The sequence below is a fragment of the Gracilinanus agilis genome, chromosome 2 (genome assembly GCF_016433145.1).
Source record: "Gracilinanus agilis isolate LMUSP501 chromosome 2, AgileGrace, whole genome shotgun sequence".
NCBI lineage: Eukaryota > Metazoa > Chordata > Mammalia > Didelphimorphia > Didelphidae > Gracilinanus > Gracilinanus agilis.
In genome coordinates, this window is record NC_058131.1 from 440561163 (window position 1) to 440585889 (window position 24727).

At 36.7% G+C, this 24727-nt stretch overlaps 1 protein-coding gene across 1 annotated transcript in view; it reads left to right on the forward strand.

Moving 5' to 3' along the window:
• The window catches only part of TRPC7 (transient receptor potential cation channel subfamily C member 7), a 403356-nt gene that overhangs the window by 227646 nt on the left and 150983 nt on the right, over nucleotides 1-24727 (forward strand). The window contains exon 4 of the mRNA XM_044659937.1: nucleotides 6275-6439. Within this exon, the coding sequence (XP_044515872.1) occupies nucleotides 6275-6439 (165 nt within the window). The remainder of the gene's footprint in view (nucleotides 1-6274; nucleotides 6440-24727) is intronic.

The following is a 24727-nucleotide window of genomic DNA, read 5'->3' on the forward strand; positions in this document are numbered from 1 at the left end:
GGGGGGGGGGAGGGGGTTCCCCTCCTTGTCCCAGAACAGAACAGGCCCCAAGGCTTGACGTAGGATGGCTCCTATAAATCCGGAGCAGGAATCATCCACTTAGCTGTATGCCTATTGGGAGTCCTCATTTTCCCCATCAAATACATACATCACACACCATTCACACACCATTCACTGCTCACCTCTGGAAGTCACCACAAAACCTAGGAGAGAGCTTTCTCTGTCTCAGTGGTCCCCAGGGGGTCGCATACCATCTGGGGACAAGCCCCCATGTGTTAGGGTTCAAATGGGTGGCCACCAGAGGAACACACGAGACAATGCAATCAAGCAGGAGAAAGCTTTATTGCCAGTGCGCACTGGGGGAACTCAGCAAGAGAATTCCGAGTGATGCATTCAAAAAGGGGGAATATATATGTTTTGAGGGCTGGGGTTTGGCGCCTATAGGGCTAGGGTCTGGTGCCTATATCTTAGGATTTACTTAACAGCTAGACAATGGGAGTAAGGATGTGTCCAGGCGCCACAGGATATAACTCTAAATCTTCAAGGCCGTCTTGTCTAGGGAGGAATGGTGACCCTGGAGCTGTGAGCTCTAGATAACCATTTTGCTGGGCAGAGCATGCCATTGTAAAAACCCCCCTACTCAACAGGGTATGACACTGTCAAGCTGCTAATTATGGATGTTGTAAAACCCCCATGCTCAACAGGATGTTGTTAGGCTGTTGGTTAAGAGTCTCTGTTTTTTGGCTACAACACAACACCAAAAAGAAGAAATTCTCTGAGGAGTTAAAGCAAAACTAAAAGATTTATGCTAAGGTTAAAAAATTTACTAAGGGTAAAATACTTTGGGGTTGTGGGGAATGGGGGTGGAGGAAGCTTTTTCTCAGGCTGACAGTTGACTTGGTGGTAAGAGGTAGGACTGGGAAGATTGTAGAATAAAAGAACTTTAGCTTAATAAGATAAATAAAAAATTTTAGGCCTTTCCTTTCTTCTCTTCTCCACTCTAAGAAAAAGCCTCTGGTAAGGTCTCCCTAAACAGAGAAGGGCAATCACCAATTTAATTAGGGATTAAAGAAAAAAATTTTCTCCTCTCTTTCCATCCAAAAAAAAAAAAACTTCAATTAAGGCTAATGACAAGAGAAAATATCTTTGTTGTCTAAAGGAAATACCAAGGGTTGAAACCATAACCCTAGAAAAGGGAAAGTTTAGCCTGAAGAAAGGCTAATTACACAAGATTATTCAATTCTAAGAATAAGGAAGACCTGGAACTCAAATCCTGAGGACTCAGTAATAAAAGTTAATAAAAATTAAATGAGTAAACTAATTAATTAATTAAGGACTTTCCCTAAGGATGGTAAAGACATACCTAGGAGAAGATAATTTTAAAACACAATCAAAATTTCAAGGTAGAAAAAAAAACTTGCCCAAATGAAAAATTAGAATTATATTTTAAATTACGCAAGTTTAGAAAAGTTGTTATAAAATAAGTTAAACTCATAGAGGAGATAAGTAGAAAATCAATCTCTACTAGTGGGAGTTGTCTTATGGAAATAGGCTTTGAGTTTAAATGAATTTATGATTTAGAAATTGGGTAACAATATAAACACATTAGAGGAATAAGAAAAAATTACCTTTCAGAACTATGGGTTGGGGAAGAGTTCATGATCAAACAAAGGAAAAAGAGGATTATAGAAGACAAAACAGACCAGTTTAATTACATAAGAAAAATTTAATTGAATAAACAAAAACAATATAGCTAAAATTAGACGAGAAGCAGGTAACTGGTGAAAATCTTTTCAGTAAGGTTCTCTATATTTAATTTTCCCAAAATATTTAAAAGATGAGTTCAAATTTATAAAATGAAGAGCCATTTCCCAAATAATATAGTCAAAGGATATGAACAGTTTCAGAGGAAGGAAATCCAAGTTATTAATAACCATATTTTTAAATGCTCCAAATCACTAGTAACTAGAATATTTACATTAATAAAGCAGCCCTGGGGTTTTTCCTCACCCTTCAGACTGACAAAGTTGACCAAAAAAAAGGAAAATGATTAATGTTGAAGGGACTGTATAAAAACATATACATTAAGGGGCAGTGAGGCAGCTCAGTAGATTGAGAGTCAACACTTCCTAGCTGTGTAATTTGGGCAAGTCACTTACACCCCAACCCTTATCACTCCTCTGCCTTGGAAACAATGCATAATATTGATTCTAAGACAGAAGGTAAAGGTTTAGCAACAACAACAACAACAAAAGTACACTAATGCATTCTTGGTGGAGCTATAGACTGGCCCAGTCATTTATAAAAATAATTTGAAATTATGTCACAAAAAGTTACTAAACTATGCATATCTTTTATAATACCATTATCTGGTCTGTATTCCAAAGAGATTAAAGAGAGGGGTGGGGGAGAGGGACAAAAAATATTTTTCAATGATTTTTTTTGTGTTAACAAAGAACTGAAAGCTAAGGGGGCATCAATTAATTACACAATGGCTAAACAAATTATAATACATAAATGTGATGGAATATTAATACGCTTTGAAGTTGCAGATGACTTTAGGGAAACCTGAGAAGATCTATATGAATTGATACAGATGAAGTAAGAAGAATAAGAATTTATACAATAAAACAAAATGACACTGTAAAGACAAACAACTTTGAAAGGCTTAAAATCACCATAATGATCAACCATGATTCCAGTGGACTTGTGATGAAACATATTACTTATCTCCTGAAAAAGGTGTTAGACTCAGAATGAAGACTGAGACATATCTTTTTAGAATGGACAATGTGGGAATTTGTTTTTCTTGACCATGCATATTAGTTACATGGGTTTTGTTTTTCTGTCACCATTTAGGGTGGGAGAGAGATAAGGTAGGTTTTCATTAACTGAAAAAAAATTTTTTTAAGAGATACAGATAATCTTCTGTATTTCTACTTGTGTTTCCCATATCATTGTTTTCCACGATTTTCCCTCTTCTCCATTCTGGAAAACAAATTCTGATCCCAGACCTTATGCACCTTTGGTTTTGTTTTTGTTTGTTGTTGTTGTTTTATGGTCTTCACAAAATGTAATTTGATTCTGTGTCCTTTTTGCTTGTCTCACTTGTTACTGCCATCTGTTTGGGATTAGGAATTATATTTTCTTTATTTCAGAAGCACAGCAGAGACAAAACTCACCATACATGCTGTCAAGGCACTTTCCACTGGTGACATAGGGAAGCAGACAAAGGTAAATAGCAATTAAGGATAGCTGATTTAGCCCAACATCGGCCATTTGAATCAGGTTTCTAGAAGTGTATTATAGGAAATTCTATTCCTGGATGCCTCCATTTTAGAAAGGGACCTATTCTGGCCAACCTTAATTCCCTTTCGATCTATGCTTCTGACTTTCCAGACTTTAATATCATGCTTTTCTTGGGTACTTTCATGCCTGGACCACTAACCCCTCCACTATTTTTCTCCCCTCCCCCACCTAATTTAAACTCCTTGAGGGCAGAAATAGTCTCTTTTTGCTTGTATTTGCATTCCCAGTGCTTAGCAAAGTGTCAGGCATATAAGTGCTCAATAAATGTTTGTTTCCTATTTGAAGCTTTGCAACTTGATAGAAGACTAAAATAAAGTTTCACATTCTAAAGAGAAAGTTCCAACAGAACTAATCATAGTTTAACTAAAATCCTCTCTTTCTTAATGTATCCCAAAGGGAAGTAAAATTTGAGCTGTATCTACATTTGATTTTTTTCCCTTTCCAATATTTTCTCAGTTTCTGCCATATAATTTTGCATGTGCTGGCTTGATGTCCCATGAATTATAAATGTGTTCTTTTAATGCCTATCTCCTCACTATATCATTACTTCCTTGAGTAAAGAGAAAGACATTTTAGATTTTGCCTCTCTTATTTACTAGCTATTTAGCTTTAGTAGACTATGAACAAAGCACAATTTTTAAGAGGCACAGTTTCCTCATCTGTTAAATACTTGCACTTCTTATTCATCTCCACAGAGCTTTAGGCAGTCAAATACTTCATAAATTCCACAACAATATAGAAATGTGTAATTTTATTATTTCATTAATATCTACCCACAGCATCTAGGATTGTTCTGTGCATTCATTAAGTGCTCATAAATGTTGCTGCCTAAATGATAATTATCTATTATATAAGGAAAAAATCCACTGGGGGAAACTGTGTTATTTGTAAATAGTAAACAGTCTTGATTCCAGAGGATTAGTGAGAAAACATTTTCTCCTTTCAGTAAAGGGCTAAGGGATTATAAATGGGGAATGTTGGTTATGGTGACTAATAAGCATACCTTGAGTACTATTTTTGTTGCAAGTCCTATACTTATCTCTTTTTAATTCTCACTTCATTTGTTGCATGATTTACAATACTTTAGTTGATCTAAAATTCATTCTTAGCTACCTTTAAGACCATAAGAACTGGAGCAAGAAGTGACCTTAGGAATAACCTTCTTGGAATTCAATTTCCTCATTCAGTGGAAAAGATGCTGAACTTGAAGTGACATGATACAACTTTTAATTCTACTATTTATTTACTGGTTGCATAAGTTTGGGCAAATCACTTAACTTCTCTGAAGAGAATAAACTAAAATGGCCTTTAATGTCCCTTATAGATAGAGAGACATGATTTTACATATGAAGAATCAGACCAAGGGAGGAGAAATGACTTCTCTAAAGTCACACAGATAGTAAAAAGCATTCTGGTGCATTACTTCATACTAATGTTAATTCCTAGGTAATAAGAAAAAGTTAAATAATTCTTTAATGTTCTCTTCCCCAAGAGGGAAAATAAGTATTTTACAAGAAAAAAAGAATATTTAGCATTTTTCCAGGGTCACTGAATAGCCCAATGAGGCAAACAAAATAAAAACAGATACATTACACTCCAGGATGGCCTTACAAATTCAATCCATTTGAAATGCAGAATGTACCTCCAATTCTGGCAAATAAAAAGTAAACCAATGAGTTTCAACAAGTACTACAGAAACAGCTTTAACTGTCATGATAATGTTGCTCAAACAGAAACATTGGTTTTCCTTAGAGAGACAGTGTTTTAGAGTAGAAAGAGAATAGGCATGGGAATTCAAGTTTTATTACATTCTCACTTTGTCATATTAGGGCAAGTTGCTTCCTTTAATTCCTTAATCTTTAAAATTAATTAATAATGCTTATACTCCCTACCTCAGAGTGATTAGGAATAAAGTCCTCTGGAAAACAGACACAGAAGACTTAAGTGTAAGTCTCCATCCTTATTCTTGTGGCAGATCTATCTCTCTTTGCTTTTTTCCTTTCATTGCCACTCAGATTTAGTCAAATTGGACCACTCACTGTCTTTGTACGTTTGTTGTTAACAGTTATTTCAGCCATGTTTCATGACTCCATTTGGGGTTTTTGTGACAAAGATATTGGAGTAGTAAATCACAATAAATAGCCTTTTTCTTCTCCAGCTCAAATAACAGATCGGGAAACTGAGGGGAAAAGGGTTAAATGACATTCCCAGGGTCACACAGCTAATAAGCGTCTGAGTTTGTAATGAAGGACTCACAGACTACATTCTCATTGACTTGTTGAATTCCAATTTAGCATTTCAAGATAAAATTATATGCCACCTCTTCCAGGAAGTCTCCCCTAACCCTCCCCCCTTTGCATTTGCAAAATATTGATTTGGAGTATTTTGAGTTTTTAGAATTATGGGTGCAATGAAAAGAGTTCTGCTAGATTTGGAATTGCTGTTCCTTGGTTCAGAAGATGGTTCTATCACTTCCTTTATGGCCTTGGGCAAGTCACTTTAGCTGGTATCCTCATCTGAAGGATTAGGGAGCTGGACTAGGTCAAAGGACCATAGAATTAGAGCTGGAATGGACTTCTGAGATCATGTAGTCCAATCCCCTCAATTTATAGCTAATGAAGTAGAAACTCAAAGAGACAAGATCACATAAGTAGTTAACAGCAGGGACAAGATTTGAACCCAGAACTCCTACTCTAAATCTGGCACTAATTATACTACCTTACAAGTCAAGACTCAGAGTCATGGGATCTCAAAATTAGAAGAAACTTTGGAAGATCCTTTATCTTCCACTCAGTGCAAAAGCCCCTCCTGTAGTAAATCTGTATCATCACTTAATCTCTCCTTTCATATGAATTGGTAAATGTTACTTGGATGTCAAAAAAAATTGTAATTTTAATCTGTTTGGAAGCTACCAATGCCAGTTTCCTGTTTGTGTTCTCTTGTTTTGTTGTTGTTTCCCCCACAGTTCGTTGCTCACCCTAACTGCCAGCAGCAGCTGCTTACCATGTGGTATGAAAACCTCTCAGGCTTACGACAGCAGTCCATAGCGGTGAAGTTCCTGGCTGTTTTTGGGATCTCCATTGGCCTTCCATTCCTTGCCATAGCCTATTGGATCGCCCCATGCAGCAAGGTATAGGCACTGCTGAAGGTTCATAAGCTTTTTGAATTTTTTTCTTCTCTCTTCTAAACATGAGCCATTTCCTATTTTCCTCAGCTGATCCTGTTCTCTAGCATCCTTGCTTAAGATAAATCCTTATGTTGTCTTTTGCCAAGTGAAAATGACTCAGAATAGAAAATTCTGATATTCTTTAAATTTTATATCTGATTTTTTTAAAGGATTCAGAATGAAATTTGTCAGCGAAGAATGGATGAGATATAGAATGTAGGATGGCAGATCCTGTTGAGATCTCTTTATCATCTCTGATAATCTGATAAGGACATTTTAGTTGATAAGGAAATAAGGAAGAAACAAGGGAGTTGTCTTTTACCTCATGCTTCCAGCTCTGGCTCCAGGAGCATGGAGTTTATTATATATATTTCAAGACTCATTTCACACAAAAGAACCCCCCCGGAACTTTGCAGATGTGCAGAAGTTACAAATTATATCACATCAAAACACAAAACATTGGCTTCAGAATAGAGCAAGGCCAAGGCTGAAATTTGGCTGGGTTCTTATCAGGAAGCCAAGCTGGGGAGTATCCCTTGCAGGGTCGAATTGCCCCTGCTAAGATTTTGGCCTTGGCTATTCCAGGCAGCAGCATTCCTGGTCAAAGGGGAACAGTGTTAACCCTTTAAATTCAGGTTTGCTAGGAACTTAAAGCTTTTCAATAAGGCCACAATACTTTTCAACAAGAAATCACAAGGATCACAAAAGGGGTCAAAAGAGGAGTCTCACATTTTTATCTATTCTCTTATTGGCTTCCCAAAAGATCCTACATTTGTTCCCTGCCAACTCTTCAAGCTTCTTTTCTATTCTTGCCACTTCAATATTTCTATATGGTTGCAAGAAGAAGGATATACATTCTTTCACTCCCTTGTAAAATAAACAGTAACCTCTTTGTTATTTTGGGCATAGGGGTTGTCCTGGTTATAAAGCAGAATAGTCATTGGGAAGTGAGGGCAGTGAAATAAAGGGTTTGGAATAATGGACAGCAAGTTGACCTTGGAGTCAGATATGAGTTGAAATCATTTCACTGGCTCATGCTGGCTGTGTGACCTGGACAGGTCTCTCAACTTCTCAGTGCCTCCAGACAATTCTCTAAGACTATAAGTTAAAAAATAGTTGCCTTTGAGCATGGGGAGATGTATATTGATGAAATGTCAGGATTGCTCTCCTAACCCACCATTCTCTCCATCATCTAAAAAATATAGCACTGGGCAAGGAGCCAGGAAGCTTGAGCTGTAATACATTCTGACTATTACCTAACTATGTGACCTTCAACGAGTCACTTCATTTTTCTAGGCATTACTTTCTTCATGTACAATGCTATATTTGAACTACTCCAACATTCTAGAAATTCTAGGATTCTTGCTTTCTGTTTAAAGAATATACACAGTTCTAGCAATATGGAATCTGCCTCTTTGGCTTCTTTTGTGCTTCTAGAGAACTATATTACTATAATATAACAAAGGCTTATGGTTTGACTGATATTGCTAACCTGAAGAAACTATAAGAAACTTTGCTATCCATAGATAGAAAAATAAAAGATATGCTATACTTGCTTTTACAACTTTAAATAATTCAGTACCATTAAACTTTTTTTCTTTCTCTGAATACCCTGGAAAACCTTAATAAGCCTCAATGGTTCATCTATGTATGTATCCATTAATTTTGTGAATAGTTCTATAGATCCATTAATCTCTTTGCTCTGACTGTATTGTAACTGTACTTTTCATAATTTGTTTCTGAACTCACATCCTTTCATTTTGTTTCCCCACTAATATAAAAAAAAATTGCTTTTAGAATTGGTTATTTACTAAAGTAGTAGAGTAAGAACTATAGGAGCAAAACACACCCAGCTCTTCCCAACCCCCCAGGCAAAAACAAAAACAAAAAACCCAAACACCTAGGGGAATATTTTCCCACCTGTATATACAGAGTCTAAGGGAAAGTGGGCTCAAGCTTAGAAGTCCATGTGATAAAAGTGACCATTCCCAACTCTAGATGCTAAAAGACCTTTTCTTCTTTGTGAGATTTTTATAACTTCATAAGCATAGTACAGTTTTCTTCTAGGATCAGTGTAGAATCTTGAAACTGAAAGAGTCTAAGATTAAAGCTATCTCAGGAGATCTAGTTTGTTCCTGTTTTCTGGGGGGTACTACTAGAGGTCAATAAGAATTCTAAATCTTGGGCCCTCTAATCATTAAGAAGGAAGGAGACAAAGCCTTTTTCTGTTTAGTCTACCAAGTGACTCCCTCAGGGGTTTGGCTGAAATTACTCACTCCTCTAGGCTGATGCCTGGATTCTAAATCAGACAGCCAGTTTTAACCATAAATTATTGGGCAGGACAATCTCTTTAAGACAATCTGAATATATTTCCTTTGTACTAGTATTACTTTATTTCATCCAATGGCTTTCACTCCTTCCAAATTAATTAAGGATTTTCCTCACATACTTTAATATCTTTGTTTGATTTATTGGTTGTCTCAATAGAAAAGTTCTCACTTGATTAAGGTAGTTACTTTAAGTGAGGTGAGAAGCATAATTGAATGAATGATTCAATGGACACTCTCTTTATCCTCTGAATAAAAAGATTTCCCCAAATGAAGAATTGAAGGAATTATATTCACACAAAGGGAATGATAAATAATTGTTTTAGCTCTTTTCTTGAGAGTAATACCAAGTGAGGACTAGGAGAATGAGAGTACTAGAAGGACATAAGTGTTAACTTGGAAATAACACAGAACTACCAAAGTACTCAGAAAAAAAAACACTATTCAATCAAGATAGGGATAGGTTCAATATTTAGCCCTTACTCAGAGTCTGGCGCCACAACTTTTACAGGGTTTATACCCTGGACTCTAGGGACATAACCCTGGGAGTGCCACTGTGCTAGATGACAACTCCAAGGAACAAAAGAAATTAGGGAACCTATGAAGTGCCCAGAGAGTCAATCCCAAAAAATGAGTCTGAAACCAGCAATGCAAAATACAAAGGGACTTTATTGTCTAGCTCAAGGCTAGGGACTCATGCTGACAAGTCCAATGTGGACCCTGAGCTGTGGGGGAGCTGATTATTTAAGGATGAGCAGGCAGGGGGGTGGGGAGAAGGATCTTGGGGGACAGGATGTCTGCAAGGTTGAAATATCTGTAGATAGGAAGGATGTCTGCAAGGTGGGAGTTCCTGCAGATAAGGCTGCTTTATCATGCAAGGGTTAGGCTCTGGAAACCAAAGGTCTCCAAGCCTGTTTCACTATAGTGCCATACAGGGGTCTAGATTAATTATGACTCTCTCTAGGTTCCACATTCCCCACTTCTGGAGTTGGATCATAAAGAAATCTTTCTTAAATATCTATGTCATCATAGACAGAAGGTGCAGGGGGAATGGTCCGGTATTGTTGCCAAAGACCATAAGCCATAAAGTGTTAATATGATCTTTCACAAAGGTCACTAGTCTATTTAGGCAGGTAAGGGTACGTAGTGGGAGCAAAGGAATTTTCCTGCCTATAGTTTGCCTGAAAAACTTTTTTCCTATGGGGGTACAATGTTCTATGCTGTCTCCGGGGAACAATGCCCCACAGTGTCCCATGCTGTCTCCCCCCTCCTCCAAATATCTAAGGGAAGAGGGCTGATGGTTTCAATCTTCTGTAGCTTCTTCAAGCTGATAGGGGCGTAGAATCCCTGGGAGGAGGAGGAAGAGGAGCTGTGGGCACATGGTCTTCAGGGGCATCTCTGCAGCAAGTGCCAGGGTACTGAAGGCTGGGAGACCAGAGATTGTTTCCCTAGGCTAGCAGACAAGTCACAAGGGGGAGCATCCATTCCTAAGGCAGAAGGATAGGACCCAGTACTGGGGCAAAAACTAGAAACCAGATATGAAGAGAGAAAATTAGCACAATAGAAACTGATATTAAACATTAACATCTGGGTATCTTAACCAACAGATTTTATCTCCAGAAATCATCCTCTGATAGGAATTTATCCTTTTAGGACATTTGACTCCTAAGTTGTTTACAGAGATGGTATGTGATGTTTCTGTTAAAGAATATCCTTTTGCAAAACTCACATTAATATGGCATCTATAAATGCTTGAATAACAATATTTTACAGATAAATTTCTTTATCCCAGATTCTGGAGGAAATCCAGAAAGCTTTGGGTTATATTTCCATGCTCAAGAACTAAACTTCAGTTGTGGTATTAAGGCTTCAAGCTACAAGTCATCTATTACTAAATTTCACCTACTTCTCAAAGTGTGTTCACTAACAATTTGATAATTTTCAACTATTAACCTAATAGGTTGTTTGGGGAGATGGAAACATTAATTTTACAACTTGCATTAAATGCTGATTATGGGAACTTGTCACAAAAGAGAAGGCAGAGAGGGAAAGCATTTCCTCATGTCCCAAGGGATACATAGTGAGGGGGCTCTGTAAGGGTGAAAAAGGGGTTTTATGGGTTCAATATATTAAAAGATAGTTGCCAGAGAATTGAACTATTATCAATCCTCAATTAAGAATAATCTCAAGTCAAAATTGACTTTTATGGAAGTTTATTTACAATTAGGAAGGTTGAAGGTAGAGAGAAGGCCAGAGAGAAACTCTGGCCCAGACCAGAGGCCCGGACCAGGTAAGAATTTAGAGGCCCCAGCAGAGGAGCACAGAGGTTAGTTAAACAAGACTTCTAGCCACAAGGCCTTTTACAATTAGAGAGGCAAAAGAGGCCTCCTTGAGGGTAGAGCCTCCAGAAACACCAAGGGAAGAGAAAGAGAGTAAACTTAACTTACCCACGTGACAATTCAAAAAAGATATTTAAAGCAGTTTCACCAGGGTCTCAGCATTCCAACCTCCATGAACCAGAAAAGGTCAGTCACCAGACGTGCTCTTCCACTGAAGACCTCTCACTCACTCAACTACCTCTTTTTAAAGGGGTCATTTATGTGTCACTTCCTGTACCTCCCTCCTAATTTGCATGTCCAATCACAATAGACAATTCTCCTAGTACTGCCTAGGGGGCAGTCAGTTGATTGTGATTGTCATCCACTCTTGCACAAGTGGGTTATGGACCTCCCAGAATTAGAGGTGTTCTCACTTTTGGTGATTAAATCTAAAGATGGGAAGTGTAGACTTAATCTAATTATCACAGCTCCATGTACAGGCCAAAGCTGTCATTTGTACACACCATCATTGTGTCACTCAAGGATTAGTAGCCTAGATGGTCAGAAGAAGTCCAGGTTGAGCACTAGAATTGTCTCTTTAACCATCACAGAACATTCTCTGTCTTTTACATACTACATCACCATTGGATCCCAGAAGCCTTCTCCTTCCTTAAAAGACAAGTCTTACCCATTACAGTTCAGAGAAATTCTGCTAAGCAGCAGTCTAGAAACAATTTCCATACCCTCAAACAAGCCTTTCACATCCCTACCAGGGTGATAACTCAGTTATTCTTACATATTTTGGTAATAATTAACATATCATACTTTATTCATAAAACCTGAATCAAGGAACAGGAGAGTTGGATTGAGTAGCTCCATAGTAAATATAAATTTGGTCTATATCATCTCCTGGACCTGGGCCATCTGAAGGACTAAGACAAGGTCATACAGGAATCTCTTCAGGGTAACTTTCCAGAGAAATTCCAGAATCATTTGTGATTTTCCCAACACCATATAAATTAATTTTAGAAATTATCCCTAGGTCAAGGATCCAATTATAAGAGTAGAACATCTATCTATTTTCTTTCACCTCCCTATCTGTTCTCTTTCATCTCTCCCTCTCCCTCTCTCTTTTCCCTCGAAACCCTGTGCTTAAAAAAGCAGAACACAACTTACATTCACCCATCACAAATCTGCATACTCATGATATTATATCAAGTCTCTCTTTCTTCTGTATTCAAGCACAACATACCTCTTCACTTTCTATCATAAAAATAAATATACCATTTGGTATCCCTTACGTGCTAATCAATAACTCCTAAGAATTGAGACACTGTACCTTTAGCATAGGGCTTATCAAGTATAAGTTTCAGTTCAGAGTATAAATTGGTAAACTGAAGTAACCACTGAGGATTGAACAAAACCTATGGTACAGTCAGGTTTACAATGAGCTTTTGCTTACATTGAAACAACACTTAAAGCACATGTTTTAGTGACAATTTACATAAAAGGAATATCATAAAGCACATAGTATTATAGGGTCTATTTCCAATTACAACATTTGAAACCTTTTAAGCACTGTAAACCTTAAAGCAAGCCTTTTGACAAGCAGGCTGCTTATCTATTTTCAAGACCAGGAAGTCAAATGTAATAATAAAGTTAGTCAACTTTAATACACTGAGATGAAAACCATTGAAAACAAAAAACCATTTTTGGTCAGTTTAAACACGTAAACCTATTTTTTTAAAACCTCTTATGATGGAAAGATAGATAAGGATGGAAAGCAGTCTTCTTCAGACTGTACTGCTAAAAAAAAACATGTCTTACAAGATAACCAATGTCTTTTCTATCAACTTTTACTTGCTTGAACATCTTAAAACCTTTGAAGTATACAATTAAAATATACTCATCTCTAAACTCTTTAAGATCTTACTTATGTACTGTGTTGCTATACAGTTCCTAAGTATCAATGTGGGATAATTATAAGTACTTCTTTCTCCTTCCTGTGTGCAAGGAAGGGGTTAAAAGCTTGTGAGCAATTTATCCTAAAGCTGCCTGGCTTGGTTTATGACTTAACAGCCTTGCCTCTTACTCCTCTTTAACAAGTGAGATAACCACAATTTAAAATTTTGCATGTATCAAAAGCTTTCATAATAAATTATTCTCTACAAATTTTAGTTTGAACTCCACAACTTCCAAATAACTTTAAGTTCTTTAGTAATCTTTAAGTATGTAAACAACTGAATTTCAAAGCATTTACTCTTATTCCTTTCAAACCTCTATTTAAAACAGAATAGAACCTCCAGTTTAGTTTCTTTTTACCTCAAAGCATTGATACATAACTGATTAAATTCCATCAATTATTATACTGATTTACCTTTTGTTGTATCTATTTTGCACTAGAATTCACACCTATTATTTCTTTATCCATTACTCTTATTTCCTCTGGCTTCTCCTCCTTTACCATTATTGCAAAAAGAGGAAAGGTACTATATTTAATGGCATGTAATCCCCCTATTAGATTCCTGGGCTGATCAAATTTTCCTTGTTAATTTCATACAGTTTGCATATCATATATCCTTAACCTATTCAGGTGGAAAACTTAATTCTTTTTATAGTCTAAATGCATACATATTTTGTATTCATTCATCATTACTTTCTAGCAATTTGAGTCTGAATACATGTTAATCTCTAGATCACAATTTCCTTCTTATACATTGTACACATTTTAAAAGCAGTTAATACAACCCTAGTCAAATACAACGCTGTTTAGAAATTCCATCTTTTGCAAAATATCAAATCCTCAGTACCTGTATTATTAAAATCCATGCATAGATTAACTACTTTAAAAAACTTCTTGTGTGTCATATGATTACTTATTGCTAGTTCTGATAGCACATACATTAAAAGAACATCCCATTTGAAAAATCCCAAGTTTAAATTCTAGAATAAGTTCTCAATAACAACATTACAACTTTTTCTGAATGACTTTTACATCTGGAATAAACATTCCCTCTCTGCATCAGACTACTATCTCAAATTCACTGAAACCAAGGCTTAACAAACTTCTTACCATGAGTTTTTGTGCTCAATAAAATCTGGTTAATATTTCACATTTAACTGACAAACAGTTACCACAATAAATAAAATTACATTGTACCATATCAAAAATCATTAGCAATCCTAAACCCTTAAAATCAAATCTTAAGTGAAAAATGCTTCTAATTGTGGAGTAATAGCTCCCTTTTCTCCTCTGAATTTCTCTCTTTTTCGTTCCTTTGGGGCCATCCAAAGGAAGAAAGAGGAAAAATCATTGAACAGATATTTGCTTTTTTCCTCTGCTTAGGATTTTTGACAGTGGGAAGTTCAATCTTCCAACTCTACCCCCCCCCCTTTTTATTTTGGTAATGTCCAATTTAAGAATACATAGAGATGAGTCTGTGACAAAGACAATGATAAACAGAAACATACAACTTTGTGGCAAGCATGCTTTAAAAGGAAAAATCATTGCTTTAGGATCCATGTTTAAGAAGAAATATTGGCAGTGACAAAACTGCTATTTGCTCCCAATGGGAGTTTGGAAGTGAGCTGTTCATAAGGCTGCTTGGATTTCTTAATGAAAGAACTTTTAAATCCCCTCCCCAATTCCTATTCAGATTTCAAGTCTGCTGCCAGAGCAGGCATAGTCTCTCCAGTGCTAGAGTCTGGGAGGTTTGAAATGTAGGTGGAGAGAGTACAGAACAGCCACTACAAAAGAAATTCCCCTTTGTGAAGCTGCATCTTAAACTCTTTCCCCTTCCTTTGTTTAATCTTATAGCCAGTCACACAAAAACAACAAAACTCAACAGAAATCTACTGGACATACTCTCTCACATATTCATACACCTTGGAATCCAAAGAAGCCACTGAAATAGAGTGACGTGGCTGGGTCCCTGCCTGGATTTCTCCCTTCTCTTCTAGTGCATCCACTGGTACTATCTCAACTTACCAGGGGCCTCTAACCTGTCAAACCTGGAACTTCAACCCCGGGCAAGGAGCTCCAACCCTTGCAAGTTCTTCTTAAATCTCAGTGACTCCCCTGGAAAAAACCTCTTGCAGTGGGGATTCCAACCCCTTAAGTTACCTCTAAATTTCTGGCCAATCAAGTTGTAGGTCTCCAATGGTAGAGAAGGCTGTGCCCAGAAGAGCTCCTCTCTCCCTTCAGCTTTACTGGGAGTGTGTTCAGAGGGTCTGTCAAGGTTCTGGTCTGGAAATAGGCCTTCCCCAGCACAAGCCGTGGATTGGAGTCCACCAGACCTGAGCAGCCTCTGCAGCAAGGCTCCTAGGGGAATTCCCAAACAGTCCTACTGCTGGTCAGAACTCAATTATTCCTGTAGGATCCTGGAACAAGCCCCCATATGAAGTGCCCAGATTGTCAATCCCAAAAAATGAGTCTGAAACCAGCAATGCAAAATACAAAGGGACTTTATTGTCTAGCTCAAGGCTAGGAACTCATGCTGACAAGTCCAATGTGGACCCTGGGCTGTGGGGGAGCTGATTATTTAAGGATGAGCAGGCAGGGGGGTGAGGGGAAGGATCTTGGGGGACAAGATGTCTGCAAGGTTGAAATTCCTATAGATAGGAAGGATGTCTGCAAGGTGGGAGTTCCTGTAGATAAGGCTGTTTTATCATGCAAGGGCTAGGTTCTGGAGACCAAAGGTCTCCAAGTCTGTTTCACTATAGTGTCATACAGGGGTCTGGATTAATTATTATGTCATAATTAATTAATTAATTATGACTCTCTCTCTCTCTCTCTCTCTCTCTCTCTCTCTCTCTCTCTCTCTCTCTCTCTCTCTCCACACCCCACACATCTGGAGAGATCCAGGAGCAGGGAAAGATAAATGACATTACCATAGCTACAAGGAAATGAGAGTGTTCAAACTATACTGTCAGGATACAATCAAGGTTGGGAAAGGAATCATAGCCAGAGACTAGGGTGTAAGGGAATGGCCTACCTACAATGGATACTAAAAGGGTGGTCCCTGTCCAGGTGTGGATCTTCTTGAGAAAGAGTTTCATACAGTAGGGAAGTCTACCTAAGACAAAAGGATATTTAGCATTTACTTTAGTGTCCATTATTCAGTCTGAAACTGCTAGCCTGAGATTCCCTTCAGGGTGGATTCTCACGGGAACAGAAAACAAATACAAGCTTTGGGGTCTCCAACTTACAAGCTAGTCCTAAAGCTTGGGGTTCATCAGATCCCACCAGACCACAAGTTTAGGGTCTCTAGATTCCACTTTGACATAAAAAAGGATGACTAGAGGTACAGATGGCAAATTTAACTGACTTTCCAATTTTCCACTATTTATCCCTGTTTCCCTAAATAACCCTCACCAAGTGGAAATTTGCACTAAGAGAATGGGGGAACAAAAGAAGACAAATGGAACTGGATTCTGATGTTTTTTCCTCCCAAAATATAAAACAAACAAACAAACAAAAAAAAAAAACTACCTTGGTCAATGAAACCATGTATCCCCCAGTCTGCTCTTACTGCAACAGATGATTTGCAAAGTGTAACTATTTGACATTATAAAAAATAGCTATCATTTAGAAAGGTTTACAAAAAACTTCACATAAATTGTCCCACCTAGCTCCTTCAGCAAACTCTGTAATATAAGATTAATATTAACTCAGTTTTACAAATGAACAAACGATGGCTTGGAAAAATTAAGCAATGTACCTATGGTCATACAGTTAGCAAGTTTTAGAGCTAAGAGTCATACTCGTATCTTTTGATTTGAAATCCAATGTCAATTCTACTCACTAGTATAGTGTTGCCTCCCAATAAAAGCTGTGACATTTGTTGTTTTGTTTTTTTTATTAGCTCCCACAAATTTCTTCTTGAAACATGGAAGACAGATTCATCTAGTATGTTTGAAGCATTTTTTATTTTAATGTTTAAGTTATTTCCAAATGCTCCTAATGTAGTTACTATTTCCATAATTAATTAAAATTATTTAGGAAAGGTTTAATGAGAACTACGAAAATTTTTAGAAGCTAAGCTACATAGGAAATTGCATCATCTCTTTTGTAAAAATGGCAGTTATGACCTCTTCCTCCAAGTGGAAGATAGTATGTTCAATTACAATAGAAAAACTGAAATAGGAATGTACTTATCTTTTGGCTAAGAGGTAATCTCACTTGATAATGTTCTTCATTGCAGATAAAGTCTTCAGCATGAAGGATGGGAAAGAGGATATATTTTTTTAAATGTGACATTGAAATATAAGAAATTCTTTCTTTGCTTGAAAAGCACAACCCTTAAAGCCACTGTATAGCACTGTATAGAGAATACTGGGCTTTTCCAATTTATTTTTATAAGGTTTTTTTTTTCCAGATTACATGTCAGTACTATTTTCAATAATCATTTTCTGACATTTTGCAATCCATGTTCTCTCCTCTTCCACTCCTCCCCATTCCCCAAGATAGTAGGTAATATAATATAGTTTGTATGTGTTTTTATACCATATATATTTCCATGTTTATCATGTGTGAAAGAAGACATAATACTTACATGAAAGAAAATTCATGGAAAAAATAAAGTGATAAACAACAGGCTTCAATCTGCATTCAGACTTCATCAGTTCCTTCTATAGTGTTTAACGTTCTTTGTCATGAATCATTACAATCATATCACAACTTGTTCAGCGATTCCCCAACTGATGAACATCCATTCAGTTTCCAGTTCTTTGCCACCTCAAAAAGAGATACTATAAATATTTTTGTACAAATAGGACCTTTCCCCATCTTTGATCTCTTTGGGACACAGACCTACCTAGGAATGGTATTGCTAGGTCAAAGGGTATACATAGTTTTTGTGGCCTTTTGGGCATGGTTCCAAATTGCTTTCCATAATGGAATTATCAGTTCACATATCCACTAACAATGTACTAATGTCCCAGTTTTTTTTTTCACATCTCCAAATTTTATCATTTTTCTTTTTTTCACATAAACTAGTCTTATAGGTGTGAAGTGATACCTCAGAGTTGTTTTAATTTCCATTTCTTTAATTATTAGTGATTTGGAGCACTTTTTTATATGACTAAAGATAGTTTTAATTTCTTTGTCTGAGAATTGCTTGTTCATATCCTTTCTTATGGGGGAAAAACTGGGGTTTAAATTAAATATTATCAGGGTTCTAAGGAAGAGTAAGTAAGAGACAAGACAAGGCAATAGACTGAGATTAACAAATTGGGGAAATACAATTTAGAATGGGTTTGGCAGTTGGGCTTCCACCTAGCCAGGGAGTTTGTTAAACAAATAAGTGAGTAGACTGACAAAAGGTTTTATAAAGAGGGTTTAATTCAATGAACTATAGTTTTAAGGAAGAGCAAAGGGGTTCTCACCTACCAGTCTATGGGCAAACCTCAGGGTCAGGGAATGGACTTACTACACTAAGCTAGAAACTATAACAGGGCAGGGCACAATGGAGATCAGGAATGAAAATGGGATCCTCACTGCTGAGTCCTGACAAAATCCTGCGATGTTACAGCTTTCCCAGGTCTTCAGCCAGTTCTCCTTCAGTTGAGTAAGTTAGGGAGCTAAACCAACCTGAGCTGACCAGTAACCCAGTTTAGATTTTATAGTCTCAACCAGACTTCCCACAGGCAGATGATTTTCTTCTTTCCGGATACCAGAATATTAGGATACAAACTCCACTTCCTCTGAGGTCTTTTAGGGGGGTCAGTTACAACTTGTCCCCAGCCACCATGGAGTTCATCTCAGAGAGAAGAAGAAACACTTCCTGTTTCCCCATTCCATTTAGAATTCTCCAGCCCTGCTTGCCAAGCCTCCCAAATAATTAATTTTAAACATCTTATTAATTTATCTTACAACACCTTTGACCATTTTTTGTATTCTTATATATTTGACTTGGTTCTTGATATATATGAGAAATGAGGTCTTTGTCAGAGACACTTGCTTTTTGTCTGCAGTTTGTTGTTTCCCTTCTAATCTTGGCTATTTTGGCTTTGTTTACACAAAAACTTTTAAAATTACTAGAGTCAAAGTTATCTGTTTTATACCTCATAATGTCTTCTATATCTTGTTTGAACATAAAATCTTCCCTTATCCATAGGTCTGACAGTTAAACTACTTTATGCTTCTGCAATTTGTTTTTTTTATTAGACATTTATTAATATTAGTTATTAATCTGTTTACATACTTTATGCCCCTACTTTCCCATTCACCCCCCTCCCCCGCTCTCCCTCCACCCATGGCTAAAGCACATTTCCACTGGTTGTAACAAGTGTCCTTGTTCAGGGTCTATTTCCCATTCATATCCGCCTCAGTCCATGCATTCAAGCAATTGTCTATCTTATATGTTTCCTCTCCTGCAGTCCTTCCTCTGAATGTGGGTAGCATCTTTACCATAAATCCCTCAGAGCTGTCTTGTGTCATTGCAGTGCTGCTGGTACAGGAGCCCATTACATTTGATTTCACCATAGTATATCAGTCTCTGTGTACAATGTTCTTCTGGCTCTGCTCCTTTCGCTCTGCATCACTTCCTGGAGGTCTCTCCAATTTGCATGGAATTCCTCCAGTTTATTATTCCTTTTAGCACAGTAGTATTCCATCACCCGCATATACCACAATGTGTTCAGCCATTCCCCAATTGAAGGACATCCCCTCATTTTCCAGTTTTTTGCCACTACAAAAAGCACAGCTATAAATATTTTCATACGAGTCTGTTTATCTATGATCTGTTTGGGGTACAAACCCAGCAATGGTATGGCTGGATCAAAGGGCAGGCATTCTTTTATAACCCTTTGACCATAGTTCCAAATTGCCAGCCAGAATGGCCGGATCATTTCACAACTCCACCAGCAATACATCAATGTCCCGATTTTGCCACATTCCCTCCAACATTCATTACTCTCCCCTCCTTTCATTTTAGCCAATCTGCTAGGTGTGAGGTGATACCTCAGAGTTATTTTGATTTGCATTTCTCTAATTGTTAGAGATTTAGAACACTTTCTCATGTGCTTATTGATACTTTTGATTTTTTTACCTGAAAATTGCCTATTCATGTCTCTTGCCCATTTATCAATTGGGGAATGGCTTGATTTTTTATACAATTGATTTAACTCCTTGTATATTTGAGTAATTAGACTCCTGTCAGAGTTTTTCGTTATAAAGATTTTTTTCCCCATTTGTTGTTTCCCTTCTGATTTTGACTACATTGTTTTTGTTTGTACAAAAGCTTTTTAGCTTGATATAATCAAAATCATTTAATTTACATTTTGTAATTTTCTCTAACTCTTGCTTGGTTTTAAAATCTTTCCTTTCCCAGAGATCTGACAAGTATACTATTCTGTGTTCACTTAAGTTATTTATAGTTTCCCTCTTTATATTCAAGTCATTCCCCCATTCTGAATTTATCTTGGTGTAGGGTGTGAGATGTTGATCTAGACCTAATCTCTCCCATATTGTTTTCCACATTTCCCAGCAGTTTTTGTCAAATAGTGGATTCATGTCCCAAAAGTTGGGCTCTTTGGGTTTATCATACACTGTCTTGCTGACATCCTCCCTTCTATCTCTTAGCCAGTACCATATTGATTTAATGACTGCTGCTTTATAGTATAGTTTGATATCTGGTACTGCTCGGCCCCCTTCCTTCACATTTTTTTTCATTATTTCTTTTGATATTCTTGATCTTTTGTTATTCCAAATGAAATTTGTTATAGTTTTTCCTAATTCAGTAAAGAAGTTTTTTGGTAATTTGATAGGTATGGCGCTAAATAGGTAAATTAATTTGGGTAGGATGTTCATTTTTATTATGTTAGCTCATCCTACCCATGAACAGTTAATGGCTTTCCATTGGAAAGTGTTTTGTAGTTGTTTTCGTATAATAGCTGTGTTTGTTTTGTTAGATTGATTCCCAAGTATTTTATATTGTCTAGGGTGATTTTAAATGGTGTTTCTCTTTTTACCTCTTGCTGTACTAATGTGTTGGAAATGTATAGAAATGATGATGATTTATGTGCATTTATTTTGTATCCTGCAACTTTGCTAAAGTTGTTGATTATTTCTACCAGCCTCTTAGTTGATTCTCTAGGATTTTTTAAGTATACCATCATATCATCTGCAAAGAGTGATAGCTTAGTCTCCTCATTGCCTATTTTGATACCTTCAATTTCTTTTTCTTCTCTAATTGCAACTGCTAGTGTTTCTAGTACTATGTTGAATAATAGAGGTGATAATGGGCATCCTTGTTTCACTCCTGATCTTATTGGGAAGGCTTCTAATTTATCCCCATTGCATATAATGCTTGTTGATGGTTTTAGGTATATATTGTTTATTATTTTTAGGAAGGGTCCTTCTATTCCTATACTTTTCAGTGTTTTCAATAGGAATGGATGTTGTATTTTGTCAAAGGTTTTTTCGGCATCTATTGAGATAATCATGTGATTTTTGTTTGTTAGACTGTTGATATGGTCAATTATGTGGATGGTTTTCCTAATGTTGAACCATCCTTGCATTCCTGGTATAAATCCCAACTGATCATGGTGGATGACCTTCTTAATTACTTGCTGGAGTCTCTTTGCTAATATTCTATTTAAGATTTTTGCATCTATGTTCATTAGGGAGATTGGTCTATAGTTTTCTTTCTCTGTTTTTGGTCTACCTGGCTTTGGAATCAGTACCATATTTGTGTCATAAAAGGAATTTGGTAGGACTCCTTCTTTGCTTATCATATCAAATAATTTGTATAGTATTGGGATTAGTTGCTCTTTGAATGTCTGATAGAATTCACTTGTGAATCCATCAGGTCCTGGGGATTTTTTCTGAGGGAGTTTTTAATGGCTTGTTCAATTTCTATTTCTGATATGGGATTATTTAGGTATTCTATTTCTTCTGCTGTTATTCTAGGCAATTTATATTTTTGTAAATATTCATCCATATCTCCTAAATTGCTATATTTGTTGCCATATAATTGGGCGAAATAGTTCTTAATGATTGCCTTAATTTCCCCTTCATTATAGGTGAGGTCTCCCTTTTCATCTCTAATACTGTCAATTTGGTTTTCTTCTTTCCTTTTTCTTATTAGATTGACTAGTACTTTGTCTATTTTATCTATTTTTTTCAAAATACCAGCTTCTAGTCTTATTTATTAATTCAATAGTTCTTTTACTTTCAATTTTATTCATTTCTCCCTTAATTTTTAGTATTTCTAATTTAGTTTTCATCTGAGGGTTTTTAATTTGTTTGCTTTCTAATTTTTTGAGTTGCATGCCCAATTCATTAATCTCTGCCCTCCTTAATTTGTTAATATATGCACTCAGGGATGTAAATTTCCCCCTGAGTACTGCCTTGGCTGCATCCCACAGAGTTTGGTAGGATGTCTCATCATTGTCATTCTCTTCAATGATATTGTTGATTGTTTCTATGATTTCTTCTTTGACAATTTGGTTTTGGAGAATCATATTGTTTAATTTCCAATTGGTTTTTGATTTGCCTGTCCAGGTACCCTTACTGATTATTAGTTTTATCGCATTATGATCTGAGAAGGTTACATTTATTATATCTGCTCTTTTGCATTTGTTTGCCATGATTCTATGCCCTATTACATGGTCAATCTTTGTGAATGTACCATGTGCAGCTGAAAAGAAGGTGTATTCCTTTTTCTCCCTATTTATTTTTCTCCACATATCAATTAAGTCTAATTTTTCTAGTACTTCATTCACCTCTCTTACCTCTTTCTTATTTATTTTTGGTTTGATTTATCTAGATCTGAAAGAGGAATATTTACATCTCCCACTATTATGGTTTTACTATCTATTTCCTTCTTGAGTTCTGCCAGTTTCTCCTTTATGAATTTGGATGCTATACCACTTGGTGCATATATATTGAGCAGTGTTATTTCCTCATTGTTTATACTGCCTTTAATCAGGATGTAATGACCTTCCCTGTCTTTTTTAATCATATCTATTTTTACTTTGGCTTTGTCAGAGATCATGATAGCCACTCCTGCCTTCTTTTTCTCATTTGATGCCCAAAAGATTTTGCTCATATCCTTAACCTTGAACTTGTGTGTGTCTATCCACACAGAATTATACATAGCATTTCTCATTATAATAGCTGTGTTTGTTTTGTTAGATTGATTCCCAAGTATTTTATATTGTCTAGGGTGATTTTAAATGGTGTTTCTCTTTTTACCTCTTGCTGTACTAATGTGTTGGAAATGTATAGAAATGATGATGATTTATGTGCATTTATTTTGTATCCTGCAACTTTGCTAAAGTTGTTGATTATTTCTACCAGCCTCTTAGTTGATTCTCTAGGATTTTTTAAGTATACCATCATATCATCTGCAAAGAGTGATAGCTTAGTCTCCTCATTGCCTATTTTGATACCTTCAATTTCTTTTTCTTCTCTAATTGCCTCATATGTGTTTCTTGTAGACAACCTATGGTAGGATTTTGGTTTCTGATCCACTCTGCTATTTGCTTCCGTTTTATGAGTGAGTTCATCCTGTTCACATTCAGAGTTACAATTGTTAGTTGTGTATTCACTGACATTTTCGTATCCTCCTTTAGACCCACTCCTTCTCATTACACTATTTTCTTTTACACCAGTGGTTTGCTTTGAGCCGGTATCCCTTATCCCCTCCCTTGATTGACCTCCCTTTCTGCCCCCTCCCTTGTTGTTCCCCTCTTTTTGTTTTTTTTAAAGACCAAATGAATTCCCTCCCCCTTCTTCTCCCCTTCCTTTTTTGGCCTCCCCACTACCCTGCTCCCTTTGGTTTATCCCTTCTGACTTTCTCAGTAGGGTTAGATAGAGTTTTTTATCTGGATGGATAATAAAGCTACTCTTCCTTCTCCAGGTTGATTACACTGAGAGTAAGGTTTGATTATGCTCTCTTCCTCTCCTTCTTATGATATTATTCATCCCCTCCCCTTCCCATGCCCTCTTTGTGTGTAATAGAATATATTATTTTTCTTATTTACTCGAATTTTTCTTGGTGTCCCCTACTATTCCCCCCCCTCTCTTTCCCACCCCCCATGTCTTCATAGACCATTTAGTATCCTGTCCTATCCCTATGAATTATTCTTCTGGTTGCTATAATAGTGAATATTATGATAGTGTATAGAGTTCACTACAGAGAATTATACATAGCATTTCTCCACCTAGTAATACAGATAATTAGATCTTATTTATGCCCTTAAAGAGTCAAGCTTAAAAGACTATGAGTTTTCTTTCTTTTCCCTCTGTTTCTTATTTACCTTTTCATCATTCTCTTGATATTTGTGGTTGAGTGTCAAACTTTCCATTTATTCCCGGTCTCTTTTGTGCAAAAACTTGCAATTCTTCAATTTTGTTGAATGCCCATACTTTCCCCTGAAAGTATATAGTCAGTTTCGCTGGGTAGTTGATTCTTGGCTGAAGGCCCAGCTCTCTTGCCTTTCTGAATATTGTATTCCAAGCCTTGCGGTCTTTTAGCATTGAGGCTGCCAGATCCTGTGTGATTGGTGCTCCTTGATATTTGAATTGTCTCTTTCTGGCTTCTTGTAAGATTTTTTCTTTAACTTGAAAGCTCTTCAATTTCACTATTATATTTCTGGGT